Source organism: Sphaeramia orbicularis, chromosome 17, assembly GCF_902148855.1.
Source record: "Sphaeramia orbicularis chromosome 17, fSphaOr1.1, whole genome shotgun sequence".
NCBI lineage: Eukaryota > Metazoa > Chordata > Actinopteri > Kurtiformes > Apogonidae > Sphaeramia > Sphaeramia orbicularis.
Window position 1 is genome coordinate 16,516,381 of NC_043973.1, and position 24,306 is coordinate 16,540,686.

Genomic DNA, 24,306 nt, shown 5'->3' on the forward strand with positions numbered 1-24,306 from the left:
GTTCAGAGGCTCTGTATTTACCATGGAAACACTGTCATCTTCTACAACATTGATTCACCGGTAAAACCCATGGAGTTGGAACAGTGACAGTGGATGGAGACACTTGGTTCATGTTCAGTTAATGATAGATTTGACTGAAAAAGTCACTTTTTCTTCAGTTTTTTTCTGTTTCTGATATAATAACCCTCAACTTTACTCTGACCTTTTATGAACATCTACATGATCAGTGAATTAAATACAGGAAAACACATGATTATCACAGAAAAAGCACAAAATACAGAGCATAATATTATAATAAAAGGTGATAAATCACTTAAGAATGGTTAAAATAAAGAGACAAATTCATTTGGGAACTGACACAAAAGTAGGACTGGGTCTTTATGGGTTAAATCTGAGCTTCTATGAACATCTACATGTTCAGTAAATGAAATATAGGAAAATACTTGATATTCACTGAAAAAATGCAAAATATGGAGGATAACTTTATAATAAATGGTGATAAATCCCTTTAGAAAGGTTAAATATAGAGAAGAATTCATTTGGGATTCTGCCATAAAAATTCCACTGGGTTTTTATAGGTTAAACTACCAGCAGTACACTGTAAAAAAAAAAATCCTGTTGTTTTTACGAAAAAAAAAAAACAAAACAAAACTGGCAGCTGTGGTTTCCAGAAAAATACTGTAAAAAACACATCCAACTGTAAACATATTTGCAGAGTAACATGCAGATTTAACATTTTAAACATGTAGATTTAACACTGGATTTAAATGGTAAATGGACTGCATTTACTTAGCCCATTTTCTCCACCTTCATGGTGTCCAAAGCACTTTCCAAAACCACCAGGTCCAACTGGGAACAATTCAGGGTTCAGTGTCTTCCATGGACTCTTTGACATATGGACAGTCGGAACCAGGATTCGAACCACCAACCCTTTGGTTATTGGACGAGCCACTCTACCAACTCTACCAACCCATTAATTTACAAATTTAAATGTTAAATTATTAAATGTTTACTTTTTTATAACGTTTTTATTAAAAAAAAAAAAGAAAGAAAAAAAATAAGAAAATAGGCTGCTATTTCAGCATTATGGTCTTGCAATTTAAACAGCACCACATTGTTTATCAATTTACAGTTTTATTTTCTAAAAACAAAAGAAATACATCATTTCTACATCCAAATCTGGTTTTGTTCTCATACTCTTCCTGTAAAAACTACAGCTATGTTTGATTTAATAGTTAACACAAAAATCTTTTCAAATAAACAATTTTGCATTGTAATGTCACAGTTTTTTTATGTTGCAATTTTACAACTTTTTGGTGTCAATTCTACAGTCATTTTTACAGTGTATATGAAACAGTTCAAATGAGTTCACATTTAAACATGTGCAGCAATAACATACAGTATACACACAACTACAGCAGTAAAATGAATCTGAAAACATCCTAGTTAAATCATTTTATTGCGTTATGACTACTTTGACTTTTCATACTTTCAGTACATTTTGCTGATGATACTTGAATACTTTTACTTAAGGACTTGTAGGATGTGAATACTTCTCCCGTCTCTGATCTAACCTCCCTGTTTCCAGGTGTGGATGGACGCTGGGAGTCAGATTTTGTTCTCCTACGCTGTGTGCACTGGTTGTTTGGCATCTTTGGGAAGTTACAACAAATATGACAACAACTGCTATAAGTGAGGCTAATAATAAACATGGATGACTCTGTATTGTGCTTACACCAGTCTGTTTGCTTTTTCACTTAACTCATAATCTATATGTTTTTTTCCATTTGCAGAGATGCTTTTGCCCTCTGCCTCTTAAACAGTTTAACCAGTTTTGTAGCCGGTTTTGCAATCTTCTCTGTCCTTGGCTTCATGTCATATGAGTTGGGTGTGGATATTTCAACGGTGGCTGAATCAGGTTTGTTTTGCAAAACTGAAGACTGTATTTTGAGCTGCAGTCTATGGAAGCAAATGTAATACAGTGATATAAAGGGGTACTGTGTATAAAGTACAAAACTGCAACATGATTTTCACATTAAATTTTGCATCTCTATGGTGGCCCACAAGTGCAACAGCCCAAAAAATTATCCACTATAAGAAAAAAAGAGAACAGCCCAAAAAATTATCCACTATAAGAAAAAAAGAGGACAGCCCAAAAAATTATCCACTATAAGAAAAAAAAGAGAACAGCCCAAAAAATTATCCACTATACGAAAAAAAGAGGACAGCCCAAAAATATCCATAAAAGAAAAAAAAGAGAACAGCCCAAAAAATTATCCACTGTAAGAAAAAAGGACAGCCCAAAAAATTTTCCACTATAAGAAAAAAAAAGAGAACAGCCCAAAAAATTATCCACTATAAGAAAAAAAGAGAACAGCTCAAAAAATTATCCACTATAAGAAAAAAAGAGAACAGACCAAAAAATTATTCACTATAAGAAAAAAAAGAGAACAGGCCAAAAAATTATCCATTATATATTTTTAAAATAACGATTTTTAGCGCACCGACCTCCACTTCCAGTGGGTTACTTCGTTAGCATTAGCCACATTAGCTCAAGGCCTTAAAATTTTTTAGCCGATGCTTTTATTTTTTCTGGTGGCCTTAATTTTAAAGGAAGAGACCTTTTGTGTAAATAGCACCCTCTTACTTAAAAAGGTGGATGATGCTTTTTTTCCTGATAGTGGATAATTTTTTGGGCTGTTCTCTTTTTTTTTTTTTCTTATTGTGGATTATTTTTTAGGCTGTTCTCTTTTTTTCTTATAGTGGATAATTTTTTTTTGGCTGTTCTGTTTTTTTCCATACAGTGGATAAGTTTTTGGGCTGTTCTCTTTTTTTCCGTACAATGGATAATTTTTTTGGGCTGTTGCACCTCTGGGCCACTACACATCTCAGTTGATTATAATTGAAGTTAAAAGCCTTATAATGTAATTAATTAATTAGTTATTACACACATCTGAGCCTTTGTTTTTGTGTTTTAACACAACTGAAAACTGCAAAATAAAATCTATATTAAAAAAAAGTCTTGTAATGTGTTATTTGCACTCCTTTTTTGCATGTATTTACTATTATGATCCACTTTCAGGTCCTGGTCTGGCCTTCATTGCGTATCCTCGTGCAGTCGCCATGATGCCTTTACCTCAACTATGGGCTGCGTTCTTCTTCATCATGATTATCTTCCTTGGATTGGACAGTCAGGTGAATATTACCTTCATTTGTAAGAAAAATATACATTAAATATATTGTAGATAGTGTTAGTTTAAGGATGAATCCAAAGACTGTCAAATTTCTTTCTTTAAAATAGGTAAATTTCTTCTGAAGGTCAATTGAAATATGTTTAATGCATAAAAATAACACAAATGTGGTTCAACAAAACTCATAATAAACACAGTAGAATATCAAGGGGAGCTTCATATACTTTATGAAGTTACCCTTGGCAAAGCAAATTTGTTCAGCACCAAAAGGCAGCCAGACTACCATTCTGCTGTTAGGATGCTGGACAAGACAAGTTAGAAAAAAATAAAAAAAATAACACTAATGTACCTCAACATCACATGACATCACTCACTATACTAAAGGGAACATCTATCATCAACATTACATAAATATTTGCTTGTTTTTGTAAATTTATGTCTTATAAAATGACTACAAAATATGATCTATGACTTATACAGGCTCTTTAAATTAACTTGTATATTTTCATTATGGCTCTATAATGTCCACTAATGCTTAAGCAGGACAATGAAGCATTATCAAACTAACATCAGCCATCAAGTTGGTGGATATGATCAAAGAAAACACAGCCATTGAAACATTTCAGAAGGATAACAAGCACCAGAAATTCTTTACAGAAATTATTTTACAGAAAGTAATTTAATTAAGCAATATTAAAAATAATAATAAAAAAAATAAAGGAATTATTGCTTTATCAATCCCACGGGAAAAGGAAAACATTCAGTACTTTAAGTAACAAATACATATACAACAATACATACACACACAGCAATAACTAAATAATTCCAAAATAACCATGAACCAATAATCATTAAGATCCTTAGTTTGCCACAGCAGCTGAATAATACAGAGGTAACATGGAAAAAGGATTAAACACATGTTACACCCCAGCCTAGGGGTTCACCAGGGCGAACATAATATGCTCACTTTGTCCCCTCCCAGCTCCCAAGCACACACATCAGTCGACACTAAAGTTCACAGTATTTATTTTTTTAAGCAACTAAAGAAGGGTTAGGGGAGGGTGCGGCTAAAACAACAAACAAAACATCTTCTTTACAGTTCAAACTAACTTACCTAATCAAAAATAAATGCACAAAATAAAATACAGAAAACTTACCTAAACTCCCTAACCAAAAAACAGGAGAAAACGGGAAAACAAAAGAGCCGGCCTCCCCTACCAGAAAAAGGTTCAATTTACAAAAAAACTATTCACAACTAGGGATGTCCGATATTGACTTTTTTGCCAAAAACCGATATGCCGATATTGTCCAACGCTTAATTTCCGATTCTGATATCTACCGATATCGCTGCCGATATATGTGGGATATTAAACTAATTTTAGGTAACATCGCATATCTCCTGTCATGGAATTAACACATCATGCCTAATTTTATTGTGATGCCCCATTGGATGCATTCTCAAATGCAACAAGGCTTTTAAAATGTAAACACTGTCTGTGCAAAGAATACATACTTCAACTTAATACAAAAGCCAAATCCAACAGTGTCTTACCTGTGTCCCTGCTGACATTCTACAGCTGAATCTGTTCTGTGTCCTCAGTCTGAATCTGAACTCACTCTAACAGATGAACACTAGCTGTCCTTTGTCTTGTCCCATGTCTGTGTGTCTGTCTTCTCCTTGAATGTCCACTAGAAATGTCTCTTTTCTCTTCCTCCTGTCTGTCATTTTCTCCGTGTCGCTCCGTGCCCCCCCCCACCACCACCATCACCACCACACACACACACACACACACACACACACTTCGTGTCGGACCTGAGCCGCTCCGTGTTTCTCGTGTTCCGTGTCCGTCTCCCTCACCTTCTATTTCTCCGTTCCTGTCTCTAAATGGTTCTTCTGTAACTCCATCATATATTGAATTGTCAGACTCTGTCTCCATAATCATCTTTAAGGCTTTTGAAACTGCGCGCGGTTCCTGCACAGTCTGCATTTCCTCATTCAGTGACTGCCGCTGGATGCGTTGCCATGGGATACGGAGACTCCAGTGCAAAAACATTAAACCCGGTCCATCATTTTTCCGAAAAAGCTGCTTAATTGTTTGTTTTTGGACTAAGGAAAGTAATTCACACGATCTGCAACAGCTTCAACTAGAGTATAACAGTGAAAACACGGAGTGACGGAAAATCTCATCATTGGTGAAGAAAGAGTTAAGTTGTGGAAAAAATGCCATATTTATTTATTTTCTCTCCCTCCCTCCATGAGTCTATTACAGTGTGGCAACTCTACTGTACAGTTTTGAAAACTGCACATTTCTTTCAGCTACAAACAATGCTTCATTTACGCGTCGGTAAATGCCGGTGAGATCAAGGCATTATTTTATCGGTCTTAATGATAGGCAAAAAAACCGATACCGATATTCACCGATATTACATTTTTATGCCAATATCGGGCCGATAATATCGGTGGGCTGATATTATCGGACATCCCTATTCACAACTATATACAATCGAATTATCACACGAGCACACAAAGACTGACGGTCACACACGTATGAACACAGGGTTGGGAGCTGGCAGGAGGCAAGAGAAAGAACCAACTGAAGCTCCAGGGCCATTTTTAAAGGGGGCGGGAAATCACCCTCCACCAATCAGCTTCCTGCAATACAAACAGACACAAAAAGGGCACAGCACACCTACAGGACAGGGGGACAACATACACACTATACAGAAAACAAATACATACACTGATAAATGGATAAATTATGACCCAGGGTCATAACACACAGCAAAAGTAAAAAAAATAAAATTATACTATGTACATATTATATATAACCGGTGGTATCGGACTCTGTGTTGTGTTCTTTTTCTTTTAATGACAAGACCCGCATGTGAGTCTTTGGAGGCAGTCTCCGTTTATTGTTCTGACAAAAGTGACAGAAAACATAAAAACCTCCGGTCAGTATCCCATGTAAAACACACTCCTCTCCCACAGAAATCCGGAACAAAAGGGCACAAAATACATTGAATTATTAAAACAAAATACAGCATACCTGACAAAAATGATAAAACATAAAGACCTCCGGTCAGCGATCCCACGTAAAACACACTCCTGCACAAACCAAATGATAAAGAAATATGTTTAAATACATTATAAGCGCTTAATACAGCCTAAACTAGCTGGTTGATGTAATAAAAAATTAAATTAACAAAGGTTAAACCAAAAATTTTTACGAACTACACGGCTGCTTACCTCTCCCACAGAAATCTGGAACAAAAGGGAAGAGGCAAAGGCGCGAAAACTCCGGTTATAGTGCGCAGTGTCACACCGTAAATTGTTCGCAGGGGAACAGACCAAAACCAAAACTTCCACACACTGACCCGAAGGCCCACAATGTCAGGTACCAACCAAAAGAAATGAAAATAAAATGAACAGACTTTGTGTAATTATAACGGTGCACAATATAATATACATACCCACATTGCTGCTAAATAATTGACCCTGTTACACTTATACACAGAACTATGAAAACAATGAAACACAATAAAAATATATATAGTCTGAAGTATAGTACAAGTGATGATATCTTGCAAAATGTAAAATGCAAAATACCAGTTAAGAAATATATATATAAATATCAGGTTTATATCAAAATTTATGTTAAAAAACATCTAAAAAAAAAAGAAAAATACTAATCAGACAAAAATGTGACAGTTAATAAATAATTACCTCCATGGTCCATGCTAATGTTAAGTGTTGCTTTGATTTTATTATCAAATCTTTCATTTGTCTTTCACCCCTAGTTTGTGTATCTGGAAGGTTTGGTCACATCTATATCAGACATGTATCCATCGTTTTTCTTCGCTGGTCATCGTCGTAAACTCCTCCTGCTGATCATCTGTGGACTTTCTCTGCTCATTGGTCTGAGCATGGTCACTGAGGTCAGACTCTTGGGTTATTTGTGTTTCTTTGCTTCCAGCTGTAAATATTATGAACATCTGAGCAGCGTGTGTGTGTGTTTTTGTCCTCTCTGTTCTTCTGGATTTTAGGGAGGACTTTATGTGTTCCAGCTTTTTGACTATTACGCCTGCAGTGGAATCCCACTGATGGTTTTTGCCATTTTGGAGACACTTTGTATAGGATGGATTTATGGTCAGTCACACAGCCACGCATTCATTCATTTATCAGTTTATATTAATAAGATAAGATACAATAAGATAAGATACAATAAGATAAGATACGATAAGATAAGATAAGATAAGATAAGATAAGATAAGATAAGATAAGATAAGATAAGATAAGATAAGATAAGATAAGATAAGATAAGATAAGATAAGATAAGATACAATAAGATAAGTAAGATAAGATAAGATACAATAAGATAAGATGAGATAAGATAAGATACAATAAGATAAGATGAGATGAGATAAGATAAGATAAGTAAGATAAGATAAGATACAATAAGATGAGATGAGATAAGATAAGTAAGATAAGATAAGATACAATAAGATAAGATGAGATGAGATAAGATAAGATAAGATAAGATAAGATAAGATAAGATAAGATAAGATAAGATAAGATAAGGATAAAATAAGACTTTATTCATCCCACCATGGGGACATTTAACAGTTTATTAACATGACATTAATCCTCTCATTTAACATTTCTATTAATATCTGTCCCCAAGGAGCTGATCATTATTACAATAATGTTGCTGACATGATCGGCTACCGCCCGTGGCCGTACATGAAATACTGTTGGAGGTTCATCACTCCAGCTGTGTCTACGGTGAGTACATGAACAGCATTCATGAGTCCTACTATGACAAACACTGAAACAGAAATATATCAACTTTTTTAACTTTAACTTGAAAAACACACACATACAACACACAGTTAACATGAAAAACAAGAAAAAAATGTTAATGTTTCCAATATACAAAAAGTTATGAACCCGACAGGTTAATAATAAGGAAAAGATTTGGATGTAGCTATGATGATATTACAGAAACTAAAGGCTATGTTGGCAAAACTATAACAAACTATATATATGGGGTGTTTCAAGAATACTTGCAATTTTGGAAAAACTCCTTGTAACCATGGTGAATCTCAGAAATGTACAGTAATAGACATGTTCTGAACTGTTTACCTGGTGTGTTGGACATTGTCTACAATGTGCACGCCTGAAAATTCGGTCAGTAATCCCTACATTTCCCACTTCAACACCATTTGTGTCCCGTACATAGCCCGTTTTTGCCAGTTTTGTGACAACCAAAGGGTAATCACAATTTTCAACCCTTTGCCCTGTTTAAAAAGCCAAACAATTGCTTATATACTGAATGATTTTGAATACTCTATGATATTGCCTCAGTGATAGAACAATTTAGGTCTACATTTTATGGATCTTAACATCATGACAGCAGTTTTTAAAAAAACCTGTTTTCGTAACCGCTGCTCAGGTTTTTTGACGCTCTAAATCTTTTGTCCCTCAGATGATAAGAAACAGGCTTTTTAGGTCAATTTCATTCAATACTCATCTGTTATCGAGAATAACTAGTTCAGCCATCAAGTAACCAACTTTTTGTGATTGGTGTGCGTCTGTTGAGGACCTTCTCACCTGTCCCGTACATAACCAAAATTTTCACTTAATTTCAAAGTGATATCTTGAAATAAAAACAGAGAGGCAAGGCCAAAAAATACATCAGTTACAGTCCTTTACCACAGAGGAAGGTAAACAACCAAATGTGAAACTTGTCATCTTAGAAATAGGCCAGTAGTAAGTGTTGAAACACTGCACGTCAGGAATGTCCCGTACATAACCACCTCAGTGTGGAACATGCCTTTTCCATCCAAGCAGGGTTTGAGATTGACTTCATAGTTTATGCCAAATACTCTTCCTACTGATGAAGATTGACCAAAATATCACTGTAAAGAAGGAATTTAGGAAGCCCATGCTGGAAATACCTTTCTGCACATCTCCAAAATCTGACAGTGCAAGAAACATGCCTAAACTGGCCGTGTCCCGTACATAACCATGCTTCAAATGTTCATATCTTTTGAATACTAGAGCAACTGTACTTCACTGGAAGAATGTGTTTAGTAACTGCTTTAATCTTCACAAGAAGAAATCATAGCACAAAGAACAATTCAGTGATCCTTATCCATCTTTAAAAAGAGTGTCCCATACATAACTTTTTGCCAGTGTGAGTTATGCACGGGACACCTTAATATATTTAAAGCTAATCTTGACACTCTGATTTGCTGATTTGAACTGATGGCCTTGATAGGCATCTCATGACCCATCTCATTAGTGTAGACCCAATTTTTCCCAGGATGTGTGGAATATAAATGATGTTTTAAGCTTCATATCCATGGTACCTGAAAAGTGGATTTTTTTTCACTGGGAATTTCGCATAATGCATAAAAAAAAAAAATTTCACTTCTTTTTTTCTCTGACTAGAACATGTGCTCATGTTCTATTGGTGGCCTCATTCAACCTCAAATGCACAGCTCTGCAATTTACTTTTCAATCTTGGGAGGATGCAGGTCATGTCTGTACATAACCTTTTATTAGACTTAAGTTAGTCTTCAGTCCACATCAGTTTTGAGGCCTCATAAACACTTCAGTTACTATGTTTTAGCTACATTTCAGGTATTTGGAAGTTTGTTCTTTAGTTATTGTTGACACTTTGTCATGTTTCTCTGTTTCATACCAATGATAAAACCCCCTTTCCACCATGCAATAGCAAATGACATTTACAAAGTATGGTTTAATCATGTTTTACCCGTTTCAGGAGGTAACAAGTTCAAAATGATGATCATGGAGGCAAAACAAACAAGTGTCCCATGCGTAACCTCCATGTCCCGTACATAACCCCTACTGTACACTCTGAATTTTTGAACATTCTCAGCCTTGATGGAAGACCAGTGATTCATGCCCTTAGTTTTACAGTGTTACATGTCTACTCATTGTAAAGGAGCTGTTTGGTGGCATTGCCTGGTGATTTGGGGAAATGAGGACAAATGGAACCATATCCTGAAAATCCTATTGGACGTTAAGAATGCACCAGGTTCAAAATCGGACACTAAAATCCATTCAGATTGATTTAAAGTACCTCAGCTCACTTATGCTTGGGCAAAGCTGTCAACTGGAGCCCATTTTCTTGATGAGAATTACATTTTTATCATCATTCACCTTATTTTTGTTGTGTGTGTCCTGTACATAACCACAGTGTTGTCATGGTTTTCTAATTGCTGTTATTTCATAATAAAGCATAGTATTTGAAAACGGTTTTCAGTTTTTTCTTCCTTAGGTTCCTCTCTTAGGGATCAGATGAGTTTTGAGCAATTTCACCTTAGTAAAAATTTTGGCCCTCTGGTTGACAAAAGTTGCGAGTATTCTTGAAACACCCCATATGCACTAACCACAAAACTTTTAGCCCTTATAGCAGTGTTTTTCAACCTTGGGGTCGGGACCCCACAAGGGTTCGGCTGGAAGTTAAATGGGGTCGCCTGAAATTTCTAGTAATTGATAAAAAAAAAAAAAAAAAAAAAACCTTACTAATAATAATAAAAAATACCTGGTGAGTTGACATAGACAATCATAATCAATAAAAGACATGACAAACTGTGAAGCTGAAACTGAAGCACTGTGGTACTGTTTATCTGTCAAATGTTCATTGTGGTCAGTTTCAGATGCTGCAGCTCTTTCATAATTCATAGTTTGAGTTCTTGTTTGTTCAGTGTTAATTGTCAGCCTTGTAATTCCAAGCTGGACTGACTGTACATATCCTGACCAAGGAAAATCAAATTCTCACTTTGTGCAGTAATCTACACCTGGCTTTTCTGCCTCCGTCCATAATAATATACATTGTACAGCCTAAATGTCATCTAAAGTTAACATTTATTTGCAACATAGTATAGCAAACTATTAAATGGCCAAAAACAAATCAATTTTAGCAAAAAAAAAAAAAAAAAAAAAAGTCTCCGTTTTGAACGTCTGGGGTCGCCACAAATTTGTGATGCTAAAATGGGGTCCCGAGCCAAAAAAAGGTTGGGAACCACTGTCTTATAGACTTGTTGTGAATTTGTCTCAATATTCCAGTGTGTTTTTTAATGAGGTGGTGCTCAACACTATTTCTGAATATACATATACATATGCATATACATATACATGTACATATACATATACTTATGCATATACATATACATATGCATATGCATATACACATATATATGCATATACATATACAGTACACATACCCAATTTCAGTTATGGTTAATTTCATGACATTCTACTGTTTCTGGACTTATTTGTAGCATAGTTAAATTTATATTGATATAGAAATTATGTCCAAAGTCACCCATTTGGATCATAGCTATTGTATAGTAAGTAAGTAATTAAATTTTATTTATAGAGGGTATATAGAGAGACTGGGGGAGAGGGGGGAGACATATGGAGTACATGTAACATTGTAAAGTAGCAACTTTACAAATAAAACAAATAAAACAGTACAAATAAAATACAATTAGTATGTATGCACTATATTCAAATGAACAATCTCCACTTAATTTAACATTTACTTGACAACAACAACACAGTTATTTTTCTATATAATTGTAGATAAATATGGGCAGTAAGATGTTAACCAAGATTTGTAATACACTTGTTCAATGCAATTCAATTCAATACACATTGTGTTTGGCGCATAATTGGCATAGGCCCTCACTAGAAGTATAGATTTTTATTGCATTATTTTTTAATTCCTTTGACAGCAGCAGCACAGCAGGACAAAAATATTTATGGTAGAAATCAATGAAAACTACAGAAAAAAAAAGTTAATTCATTGCTCTTTATGTAATTAGAACTGAACTTGATCCACATCGTATGATGAGTCTGTGTTCCAGTCAGGTTCATCTTTTCATCACAGTGTGTCTTTTTGCTTGTACTGTATGTGAGGATTTACAGCGTATTTGTTGGAAAACTGATTCAAATGTTTTCTTCATGTGCTTGTGCTGTGTTTATTTGCATGTCTGTTGTTGCACTGTTGTCCTCTCTCAGCCATTGTACTCATGGCTGTCAGTGAAATACAGTTGTGGAAAAAATTATTAGACCATCAAAAGTCATCAAATACAATGGTTATGCAATCAAGTACTAATGCCTGTGTGTATCATGTGACTAAAACAGACAGAAAAGAAAACATGGAATTCCTAAAATGCACTATTTTTGTCAGTACAATGCCATAGATATTGATGTAAGACCTGAAGTGATTTTGGTTATTATCAAGAAAACATAGAAAATGGATAGATATCAGCTCTGAAATTAAACTCTCATGAGCTATTTTTGTTGTTATCATTATATTTGTCCAAACAAATGTACCTTTAGTTGTACCAGGTATTAAAATGAACAAGAAATTGAAGAAAACAAAGGTGGTCTAATAATTTTTTCTGTGACTGTAAATCAGATTATAACTGTAACTGTCTCTTTTGCTTTTAGGGCATATTGCTTTTCTCTCTGGTGAACTTCACCCCTCTGCGATACAACAACACCTACCAGTACCCCTGGTGGGGTTATGCTCTGGGGCTTTTCCTGGCCTTCTCTTCAGTGTTCATGGCTCCTCTGTGGTTTCTTTACAGTTTGGCTGTGACTCCAGGAACACTGAGAAAGGTATGTTAAACACTGTATTATGTCTTTATATTCAGTTCTAAGTTTTGTTTATTTTTTTCATCATTTTACGTATTTTAATTTAGATTACATTTCACAAAAGAGTACAAGACAAAAAAAAATAAAACAAGAAAAACACTAAGTAATACACAGCAGCACAAAACACAAATGCACAAAATGAAACAGTTCCTACGTACATGGATGCAGCTATTTTTTACAGTCATAACCACAGTTAATGTTTACATGAGTCCAAGTTACAGTTCAGTCCCAGAGCTTCTAATGGTTTCATCTACTTCTGCAGGAAAACACCAGCCCTCCCATCGATTTAATATTATTGTCATACTGAAGTCAACACTTCCAGGGTCATTGATTTTCATATGGAGACAGAGGGAGGTTCATCTCTGACCCATTTCATCAATATTATCCTTCTTGCTAAAATATGTTTGAGTAACTTTTTTATGTTGTATCAAAGTGTCAGGAACATCTCCAAGCAAATATAATATTGGATTTAGTGGCACTTATTTATCTGTTGCTCTACAAATATTCCAGAAAATCTGAATGATATTACATTCCCACAGACAATGAAGCCTCGTACCAACTTCAGTTTTACATTTATGACAATTTGGTCAAATGCCTGTTTTATATTTACCTACATATACAGTGAAATATAAAAATTATGCCATCTACTAAACTGTATCTCTTTAATTCCGTTGCATATTAAAATTCTGGAAGGTAGCAGCAGCATTTTATCCCAAACATCATTTTCTATTACACATTTGAGTAAAGTACACCAGGATTTTCTTAACCAGACAAGTTTGTACAGGTTCAAGCTATACATTTCAGAGTAAAATTTCCATATGAAGTGTTTATGCTCTTTGTGGTTCAGAAAAAAACTTTTCCAGCAAGTGAGAATCATCTATAAAATCCAGTGAGTTAGCCTTCTTATACATACAGTCGCGGAAAAAATTATTAGACCATCAAAAGTCATCAAAAACAATGGTTATGCAATCCAGTACTAACTCCTGTGTGTGTCATGTGACTAAAACAGACAAAAGAAAACATGGAATGTCTAAAAGCACTGTTTTTGACCGTACAATGCCATAGATATTGATGTAAGAATTTAAATGATTTTGGTTATTATCAAGAAAACATGGAAAATGGTTAGATATCAGCTCTGAAATTAAACTCTTATGAGCTATTTTTGTTGTTATCATTATATTTGTCCAAACAAATGTACCTGTAGTTGTACCAGGCATTAAAATGAACAAGAAATGAAGAAAACAAGAGTGGTCTAATAATTTTTTCCGCGACTGTGAAATGCACAATTTGTACGTTTTTGCAGAAGTCCCTGTTCCAGAGGTGATAATGAGTTTTCAGAGAATCATCTGTAGTATGCTTTTTGTTGTTTTTTGTGTTGTTGTGTGACTCTCTCTCTCTTCGTCCACAGAGACTCAAAGTGCTGACCACTCCATCAGAAAAACTGAGCCGGGCCGTGCCAGTTCCTCTTAGCTTAACCGGATCTTAAAGTGAAACTTAACAGATAATCATGACGTGTATCAGATACGGAGGAAAAAGACCTAGTATCTGGACGTTAAAACATATCGATGACCAAAATACAAAACCTTCTATTTGAAAAATCACTTTTTCAGGAAACAAAAAAAAAAACGTGGATCCTGGAAGATTCTGTTGGGTTTCTGTAAATTGGCTTAGAGTCTAGTTTTGACCAACTCTATATGTAAAGAGTCATGAAATAAGTTTTGTTATAATTTGGTGCTATATAAATAAAATTTGATTGATTGATGGTTTAGTTTTATTATCGTATGGTCTTTGTTGCTGTCGTCAGGTGACCTTCATGTCATAGGAAAGGGCAGGATTATCTTGTAGATCGACTGAAAATGTGGAGTCATCCTTGTTCTCACCATTTAATGTGAAAACTCAAAATCTAAAAATTTGCAGATAGGAGATTTTGTTTTTTGGCCATCGATATGGGTCAGTCCATGTGAAAACACCTTAACCCTCACAACTGACCATCTGAGTTTTTATTTATTATTTCAGAAAGTAACGTCATTAGGCCTAGTAAACACCATGCAAAGTGTCAGCCTTAGATCTCCATTAATTTAAGAAAATAAACTGTGATTAAACTATTAGAAAAAAAGAAAATAAACTATGAAAATGAGTAGTTCAATAAGTCATTACTTTTTAACCATTCACAATAGATGATTGATGTTTTCTGTTCTTTTTTTTTTAAAGGTACAATATGTCTTTAAACCAAGTCTTAACCATGACTGTTCTTGTTGAAAAGACAAAGAAAAGACAGTTTTACTGACACTGAAACGGGTGCATTCAGCACACTGAACACACTGAATACCACACAACCCACCTCTGTTTTTTCAGTCAGGCATTTAGTTTTATTTACATTTATATTTTGCTGTTTCTTCAATTTAAAAAGTTAAGATTTTGTACATGTTTGAGTTATGTCACATTATTAGCAACTTGATGAGACTCAGACAGACTCTAGAATCACTATGTATTTATATTCAGACATATAACGTGTAGCATTTTGTGTGTGTGTGTGTGTTGTTTTAATGTATTGTTGAACTTTAGTGACCTAAAAAGGCGTGGACACTGTGTAATTATGCACACATTATAACTGATGATTCATGAATCCTATTAATATCTAAAATTGTGACAATGAAGCTACGTTGTATTAAGATATTTTTGTGTTTCAGCGACCTAAAGAGACATTTATACTCTGTAAAAACGCTCATATCTGGTGTCTGATTGTTATCTTAAACTGTGACAGTAAAGTTGCATTAAACAAACCTCTGTTCAGAAGTTACAGTTTTTTTCTCTCTCACTTAGCCCTAGCCCGTGGGCCTAAAAAATTATATTAATATTCATCTACTATAAAAATATAATAAATCAGGACAATGGATGTTTTTTTCAACTTTTGCTCAAAGTTTAGACCCTAATGTTAATAAAAGTACATCAAAAGTGTATTTTAGTGCAAACTTTAATGTTCAAACATGATTTTTAATCTTTGTGTGGTGAAATATACACTATTAAAAATCTCCAACACGAACAATTAATTTATGCATATCATCGTCAATCCAGCCGGAAAAAAAAACAGGCGAGGATAAAAAATTTCAATTTCTCTTTTAGTTTGTTACAGTTTACTCAGGCATAGTAATAGATACAATATTTTAGACAATGGGAATAGGTTCTGTGAGGTCTCTAAATGTCCACAGACACCAAGAACATCCATATGAACCTTATTATTGTGAAGTAATTCTTCATTTACTTTGGGTATGTCTTTTTAGGCGTTTTTCCCCTGAAAATATGGTCAGGGTTTAACAGGTTAAATCAAATTTGCTCTAAAATCATGTCACCTGTAACATTTTTCCTTAATAAAAACATGTACATTTAATTAACCCTTTCATGCATAGTGGTCACTACAGTGGACATCTATTCTCCAGCTGTTCTCTTGTATATTCATGGGTTTTGTTGCTTTAGTTGCATATCAGTCAACACATTAGATGCTTATACACCACCTCATACACTGTAATTCATATCATTATTGTAACTTTGCTGTTCTTAAAAAACCTGACCTGCAATAACATATTTTAGTGTAAATCAATTGCTAGTTGTTATTAGACTGTAATTAACAGTTTTCTTAATCAAAAGGGTTTCTTTTTGCATATTATCTCCATGAAGTGAGTAATAAGTAGTATTAGAGTTGTTACGCCCCGGCCTAGGGGTTCACCAGGGCGAACATAATGTGCTCAATTTTGTCCCCTCCCAGCTCTCAAGCACACACGTCAGTCAAAAACTAAAAATTCACAATATTTATTATTAGTATTTTTTTCTTAACAACTAAGGAAGGGTTAGGGGAGGGAGCGGCAAAAACAGCAAACAAAATATCTTCTATAAAGTTTAAACTAAATTACCTACTCCAAAATAAATGCAAGAACTAAAATACAGAAAACTTACCTAACTACCTAACCAAAAACAGGAGAAAATGTTGAGAAACAAAAGAGCCGACCTCCCCTACCAGAAAAAGGTTCAATTTAACAAAACTATTTACAACCATAAATGTACAATCGAATTATCACACGAAGACTGACGGTCACAGACACAAACACAGGGTTGGAAGCTGGCAGGAGGCAAGAGAGAGCGTGGATGGAAGCTCCAGGGCCATTTTTAAAGGAGCCTGGCAATCACGATCCACCAATCAGCAACCTGCAAACAAACAGACACAAAAGGGCGCAGCACACCTACAGGATGGGGGAGAACACACACACTAAACAGAAAACATATATATGTCGAGGCCCAAAACGGAATCTGGCCCGATTCAGAATTGGGCCGGCCCAGAATGGAATTCTATTCTAGGCCGGCCTAGAATGGAATCCTGCTGCTATAATGTTATTTTTATACCATGTTTAATGCAAATGATCTAAATTATTACAAAAATCAATACATGGAATTTGCAAATATGTGAAAAAAAAATGAAACAAACAAAATTTTAATTGTAAACTATAATACACTTTATTTACAAATAGAACCTAGTGGTACTCCCCACCAATATATGGTACAGTGAAATCGACTGAAATTGACAATAGTTACTCAAGGTATGTAAGACTGAAAATGTAAAATTATGACAAATTATGGAATTATGGATCATTTGCATTAAACATGGTATAAAAATAACATTATAGCAGCAGGATTCCATTCTAGGCCAGCCTAGAATAGAATTCCATTCTGGGCCAGCCCAATTCTGAATCGGGCCAGATTCCATTTTGGGCCTCGACATATACATACACAGATAAATAGACAAATTATGACCCAGGGTCAAAACAGAGTATGATAAATTGTGAGAAAACATCAGATTAACTGCATTAAAAATGTTTTTATTTCCAATGCAGTCTAATCCAACTTTATTTATAAACCACTTTAAAACAACCACAGTGGACCAAAGTGCTGTACAGAAGACTAAAAGTACAATAAAAATTTATACAAGCATTAAAAAACATTAAAATCAAATAAAAATAACTACAACTATATTTCATAGTTTTCACACAGTATATCACTTTCTGATGATGGGTTTTAAATACATGATTCTTTGCTTCTAAAAATAAAACGCATGGTGTCCAGCTGAGTGGACATTTCTGTAGCTTCATGGAAAAATAGGTTCATGAAAAATTTCTGTCGCATTGTTGTTTTCATGTCTAAAGAGGATTTTTTTTTTTTTTTCTGTCTTGTTTTGTTTTGGTTGTTTCCTGTATTGAAAAATGTCTTCAATTAAACAGATATTGTATATTTTCCTTCACACCAGAAAAACCAGTAAATATATTTGATTTAAAAAGAGGAATAAAAACATTCAGGGTAAAAATCTCTGCTAAGGTTCTCATAATTCATGAATGAAAGGGTTAAATAGACATCCACTTCCTGTTTGCAGCATAAACTGACCTGGGTTCAGTTCTGTAGTTTGTCCAGCAGAGGGCGGTAGATACCAGATATTAGACAGCTCCAGTTACTGTAACAGATACCTTTGATCAGAATAACCACACATTTTCACCTGAGTATAAACGTGACATTGTTTTTTTTTTTTTTTTGTAAGTATTCAAATAGATATCAAATTAATTTTCTATAATTTTATAATAGTCAAAGCAAAAGTCATGACGGTAAACCTGATAGTGTACACATAGTAAACATATTCCTTTTGCTCTGCATTGTTTTTGTTTTTTTACTTTATTTTATTTTGCAGCAGAAAAATGAACTATATTTCATTTTCAGAATTCAAAATTACCTGACATGAAATAGCTTAATATAAAAAGTGTGTACTGCAGTTTAATCCCTCACATTTATTCTTTAGTTGTGTTTATGTATAGTAAAAACAAATATATAGATTTTTTTGAGTGATTATTTATTAACAGAGCTGAACATTTTTATATGCATTTATATATTTGTACAACTTTTGTTACATGTCTTTGACTCTGTGTGCTTTGTTAATGAACACCAGGGTAACTGACTCAAAAACTGGCCAAAACTCAGAAATGAATACACAAAGCTGGCAAAATTAAACCAAAATGAGCCTCAAATTGGCTCCAAAGTATCTCATTTAACCACAGGATTGACCTCAGTGTAGTTTTTTAAAGGAGTTGCACAAAAAGTAACACACATCAACTCCTTTGCATTTAGAAATGAAAAAAAAAATTGCAGGTTTTTCCCAAATAATCTATCTCACAGGTGTCAAACATGCGGCCCGGGGGCCAAATCCGGCCCACCAAAGGGTCCAATCAGGCTCATAGGATGAATTATACTGAAGATATTAACAATCAATGTATAAAAATCATTTTAATTCAGTTCCACATACAGACCAATTAGATCTCATTTGGGTCAGATCAGTAAAATAGTGTCATAATAACCTTTAAATAATGACAACTGCAGATTTTATCTTTGTTTTAGTGAAAAAAAGTAAAATTACATCAAAATGTTTACATTAACCTATCCTTTTACAAAAAATGTGAATAACCTGAACAAATATGAACAAACGGAAATGTCTTAAGAGAAGTAAATGCAATTTTACCGATATTATATCTGGTACTATATGTTTTGTGTATTTGTAATAGTAATGTAAAATGACAAACTGATAAACAGGCAGAATATTGTTAAAATTGCACTTGTTTTTCATAAGACATTTCAAGTTGATCATGTTATCCAGATTTTTAAGGAAACGTCATAGATGTAAACATTATCATAATGTAATTTTACTTTTGTCACTGTTATTATTTTACTGGTCTGGCCCACTTGAGATCATACTGGGGTGAGTGTGGCCCCTGAACTAGAATGAGTTTGACACCCCTGATCTATCATTTATAAAGACTTCTGTGGACTTGTTTAGGTTCTGGCTTGAAGTTAAACGACAGGAGTGAGTATTTAAAATGTTATTATGTTAAGTTATTTGAAGATGAGAATTGGGGGTGGGATTAAATAAGTTTTTCTTTTTCCCACTCCTTTTTGAGTATAAATGAATGATTTTTTTTTTTTTTTTTTTTTTTTTTTGAATTTTGAATTTGCATGTATTCTATGAATGCTCGAAATAAACAAACGAATGAATGAATTGAAATGAAATGAGGTATGATGTGAAAGGCTTAGTGTTACACTGTACAGCTTCAAATACCTGCATTTATTTGTCCAAAATCTGTTGATTAATTTTAAAAATCTAAAAAACTATTGAAATTGCAAAATTTGTAGTATTAATTAAACATTTCAGGGCAAGAAAGAGAAATATGAGATTATGTATTTTTTATGCTTAAACAGGATATAATTCATCTGGCACGTGCTAAGCAGGGGGCCGGGGGGGCTTGAGCCCCTGCCGCTTTGATCCTCTGCCTACAAGTGCCCTTTTTACTCGTGTTTTTTTTTTTTTTTTTTTTGCATAAAAAACTGCATGACTAAAATTTTCTTGACTAAAATTTTGATCAATGATAATAAATGTTAAGAGTGGTTTAATTTGCCTGTCAGTGGACCTGGTCATGGTGCCCTTTCATCTCTGTCACACACACACACACACACACACACACACACACGTCATGCGGTCTGGAGAATGAATGAGGAGGAGGGAAGCGCTGTGATTCCAGGTCCGTGAGAGTCCACCCCGCTATCTACCCAAAACATTCACTTGTCACAGTTTTCTCTGTTTTTGCATAATACCTTTAAGTTTACTCTGAGCTTTAATGAACATCTACATGATCAGTAAATTAAATATAGGGTAAAGGAAGTGATTTACACTGAAAAATGCAAAACACACAGGTTTTTATTATAATAAATGGTGATAAATCACATAAGAAACGTTAAAAAGAGAGAAAAAAATCATTTAGAAGCTGCCATAAAAGTACCACTGGGTCTTAATGGGTTAAAATTAGGGATGTCCGATATTGGCTTTTTTGCCAAAAACCGATATCCCGATATTGTCCAACGCTTAATTTCCAATTCCGATATCTACCGATATCGCTGCCGATATATGTGGGATATTAAACTAATTTTAGGTAACATCACATATCTCCTGTCATGGAATTAACACATCATGCCTAATTTTATTTTGATGCCCCATTGGATGCATTCTCAAATGCAACAAGGCTTTTAAAATGTAAACACTGTCTGTGCAAAGAATACATACTTCAACTTAACTCTTTTCCCGCCAGAGCATTTTCATTTTAAAATGAGTTTGAAACCCTTGTACTATAACATATACAGCTGTGCTCATAAGTTTACATACCCTGACAGAATGTGCATGGGACGGTCTTGGATGTTCCAACATGACAATGAGCCAAAACACAAGGCCAAGTCCACCTGTCATTGGCTACAGCAGAATAAAGTGAAGGTGAAGGAGTGTCCATCTCAGTCTCCTGACCTCAATATCATTGAGCCATTTTGGGGAGGTCTCAAACATGCAGCTCATGCAAGAAATCCCAAAATCTTAAAGCAGTGGTGTCAAACTCATTTTAGTTCAGGGGCCACATTCAGCTAAATTTAATCTGAAGTGGGCCAAACCAGTAAAATAATAATCTAATAAAATATAAATAATATTAACTCCAAACTTTTCTCTATGTTTTACAGTGAAAAACATAAATTTACATTATGAAAAAGTTTCCATCTACAAACTATCCTTTCAAACAATGTGAATAACATGAACAAACTGAAAAAATAAGTGTAATTTTAACAATATTCTGCCTCGGTTTATCATTTACACATGTACATTATAAATTACAGATCACAGTGGATCTACAAATACACAAAACATTTAGTCACAGACAGAATATTGGTAAAATTGTATTTACTTCTCTTAAGACATTTCAGATTGTTCATATTTGTTCAGGTTGTTTGCATTTTTTGCAAAATTATACTTTGTTTTAGTGGAAATACATGAAAATGTTTACATTTACAAAGAGAAAACTTTGGAGTTGTCATTACTTCTAGGTTATTATGAAAGTATTTTATTGGTCGTGTCCACTTGAGATTGAATTGGTCTGAATGTGGAACCTGAACTAAAAGGACTGTTAATATTTTAGTGTAATTTGTACATTTCACAAATTCATCCCAAGGGCCAGACTGGGCCCTTAGGCAGGCCAAATTTGGCCCCCAGGCCGCATGTTTGACACCTGTGTCTTAAAGGAACTGAAGGTGTTTTGCCAAGAAGAATGGGCCGTTTTACCATCTGAGAAAATAAAGAGCCTCATCCACAACGACCACAAAAGACTTCAAACTGTCACTGATGTTAAAGGAGCCAATACAGAGGATTAAGAACTAGGGGACGTCAACTTTAGATCAGGGTCATTTGGAAAGGTTCTGTTGTCAGTATGATTTAAAAAGAGTAAACGTATTTGTTTGATAATAAATGGCTTCATCCAACCACTAACCATGTGTCAAAGAAAAGTTTTTGTATTATCATTCATATTCTCTGAGAAATGACCAAAGAATCATGAATTCTGCTAGAATATGTAAACTTATGAGCACAACTGTATTTATTAGATTTTATTTTTGTTTTAAGTTTGACACTATAACAAAATAGACTGTTGCCCACAAAGTTGTAATTAAATATTTTTACCTTTTTTGATGAAATGATTGTGACAATATGATTTATTCTTGATAAAGTGTAACTGGGACTCAGTATATAATCGTTAAACCTGGTTAAAGGTGATACTGACGTGTGTAAATAGGTATAAAATGAGGAATGTGACTGAAAACAACACTATTCCAACTTTATGGACAACAGTGTATATGACTATGACCTTTCATTTTTAATCCTCCTACCTCCTCCATTTTTGAAGCAGAGGTATGGAAATCTCCAAACGTTTCCCAGGCCGATGATTTCTCCAACGACTGCCAGCAGGAACTCCCTCTTATTGGCCCACTGGCCTCTCTTCTGCGTCTCCATTTGGATCAGTCACCTGCAGCTGGAAAAAACGGATATCTTCTGCTGTTAATTAAAGATGCTCTGTATCATTTACACATGCTCTTGTCTTTATATTAAGTTTTTCCAGAGCTGATCCTGTCCTGACGACATTTTTATGCTAATGGGATATAGTGTTGCAACTACTGCTGTTGCTGTAGAGGAGCAGAACAGAGGAACCTAAAAAATTGGAGTTGTTAATTCCCCAAATAATCAGGTCCAGCCTGAGCTCTGGTGTTGTGCTCTTCTGTTTTATTGTTTATTTGTGTACTTTGTATGTGTTGACTTTGTATGACTGCTACCTTGACAATGTCCCCCCTGCTAACCAGAGTTCTGAACTCAATGGGACTTCCTGGTTCATTTAAATAAACAAATGAATGATGACTTGAATAAATATATTATTGAAGTGTGTATGGGTACTTTGTATACCCTGGGTTACTTTTTCTTTTTTACTTTTTGGCATATTACAATGTAATTTTAGCGCATAGTCTCATTATTGAAATTGTGACTTTTTTCATCTCACTGCCATAAAAATCATACTATTATATATACAGTACACATACATTATATTGTATTATATTATATTATATTGCATTATATTTACATTTACATTTATGCATCTGGCAGACACTTTTTCCAAAGCGACTTACAGGGGAAAACCAATCAAATCAATCAATCAATCAAATTTTATTTATATCGCGCCAGATCACAACAGAAGTTATCTCATGACACTTTATATATAGAGTTGGTCAAAACCAGACTCTAAGCCAATTTACAGAAACCCAACAGAATCCTCCAGGAGCAAACACTTGTGACTGGTGACAGTGGAAGGAAAAACTTCCCTTTAACAGCAGAAACCTGGAGCAGACCCAGACTCCTGGAAGATGGCCGTCTGCCATATATTATATTATATTATATTATATTATATTATATTATATTATATTATATTATATTATATTTAGTGCTGTCAAATGATTACAATTTTTAATCAGATTAGTCACAGGGTTGCTGTGGATTAATTTAGATTAATCATGATTAAATATCATTCATTTTTAATCTATATTAATCATGTTTCATTTTGCATGAGCAAACAGACTCAAGAAAGAAGGGAATATATATGCACTTAACATGTTTATTAAACGCCTTCAACAGTTTCAACAAAACAACGTGAAATAAAACAACTTGAAACAACTGTTCTTATTGGATGGTTCTGCTGCCTGTCACTACCGGGTCAACTGTCCATTTGCACATGCACGACGATAACTCTACTTGGACAAACTGCCCCAAATGCACTGCCAGAGATATTCTGAGTCATTCTGTGCTGCAGATGGGTTAATTGCATTGAAATTTTTTATCAGATTAATCATGATGATGGATTAATCTGAGTTAAGACGTTAATTTTGACGGTCTTAATTATATTATATTATATTATATTATATTATATCAAAGTAGTACACACACTTTAAGTATAAGTGACAATCCAATCACACTCCAGATTTCTGACA

At 34.3% G+C, this 24,306-nt stretch overlaps 2 protein-coding genes across 2 annotated transcripts in view; one reads left to right on the forward strand and one right to left on the reverse strand.

The window, feature by feature from the left end:
- LOC115436969 (sodium- and chloride-dependent GABA transporter 2-like) overlaps positions 1-15,610 on the forward strand; it is a 72,827-nt gene extending 57,217 nt beyond the window's left edge. Inside the window, exons 9-16 of the mRNA XM_030160005.1 lie at positions 1,589-1,692; positions 1,794-1,918; positions 3,083-3,195; positions 6,990-7,127; positions 7,236-7,338; positions 7,874-7,974; positions 12,682-12,852; positions 14,297-15,610. Coding sequence (XP_030015865.1) covers positions 1,589-1,692; positions 1,794-1,918; positions 3,083-3,195; positions 6,990-7,127; positions 7,236-7,338; positions 7,874-7,974; positions 12,682-12,852; positions 14,297-14,374 — 933 coding nt within the window. The 3' untranslated portion in view covers positions 14,375-15,610. The remainder of the gene's footprint in view (positions 1-1,588; positions 1,693-1,793; positions 1,919-3,082; positions 3,196-6,989; positions 7,128-7,235; positions 7,339-7,873; positions 7,975-12,681; positions 12,853-14,296) is intronic.
- Positions 15,611-22,766: 7,156 nt separating this feature from the next.
- LOC115437348 (sodium- and chloride-dependent GABA transporter 2-like) overlaps positions 22,767-24,306 on the reverse strand; it is a 60,536-nt gene continuing 58,996 nt past the window's right edge. The window contains exon 17 of the mRNA XM_030160577.1: positions 22,767-22,805. The gene's annotated coding sequence lies outside the window, so the exon portion shown is untranslated. The remainder of the gene's footprint in view (positions 22,806-24,306) is intronic.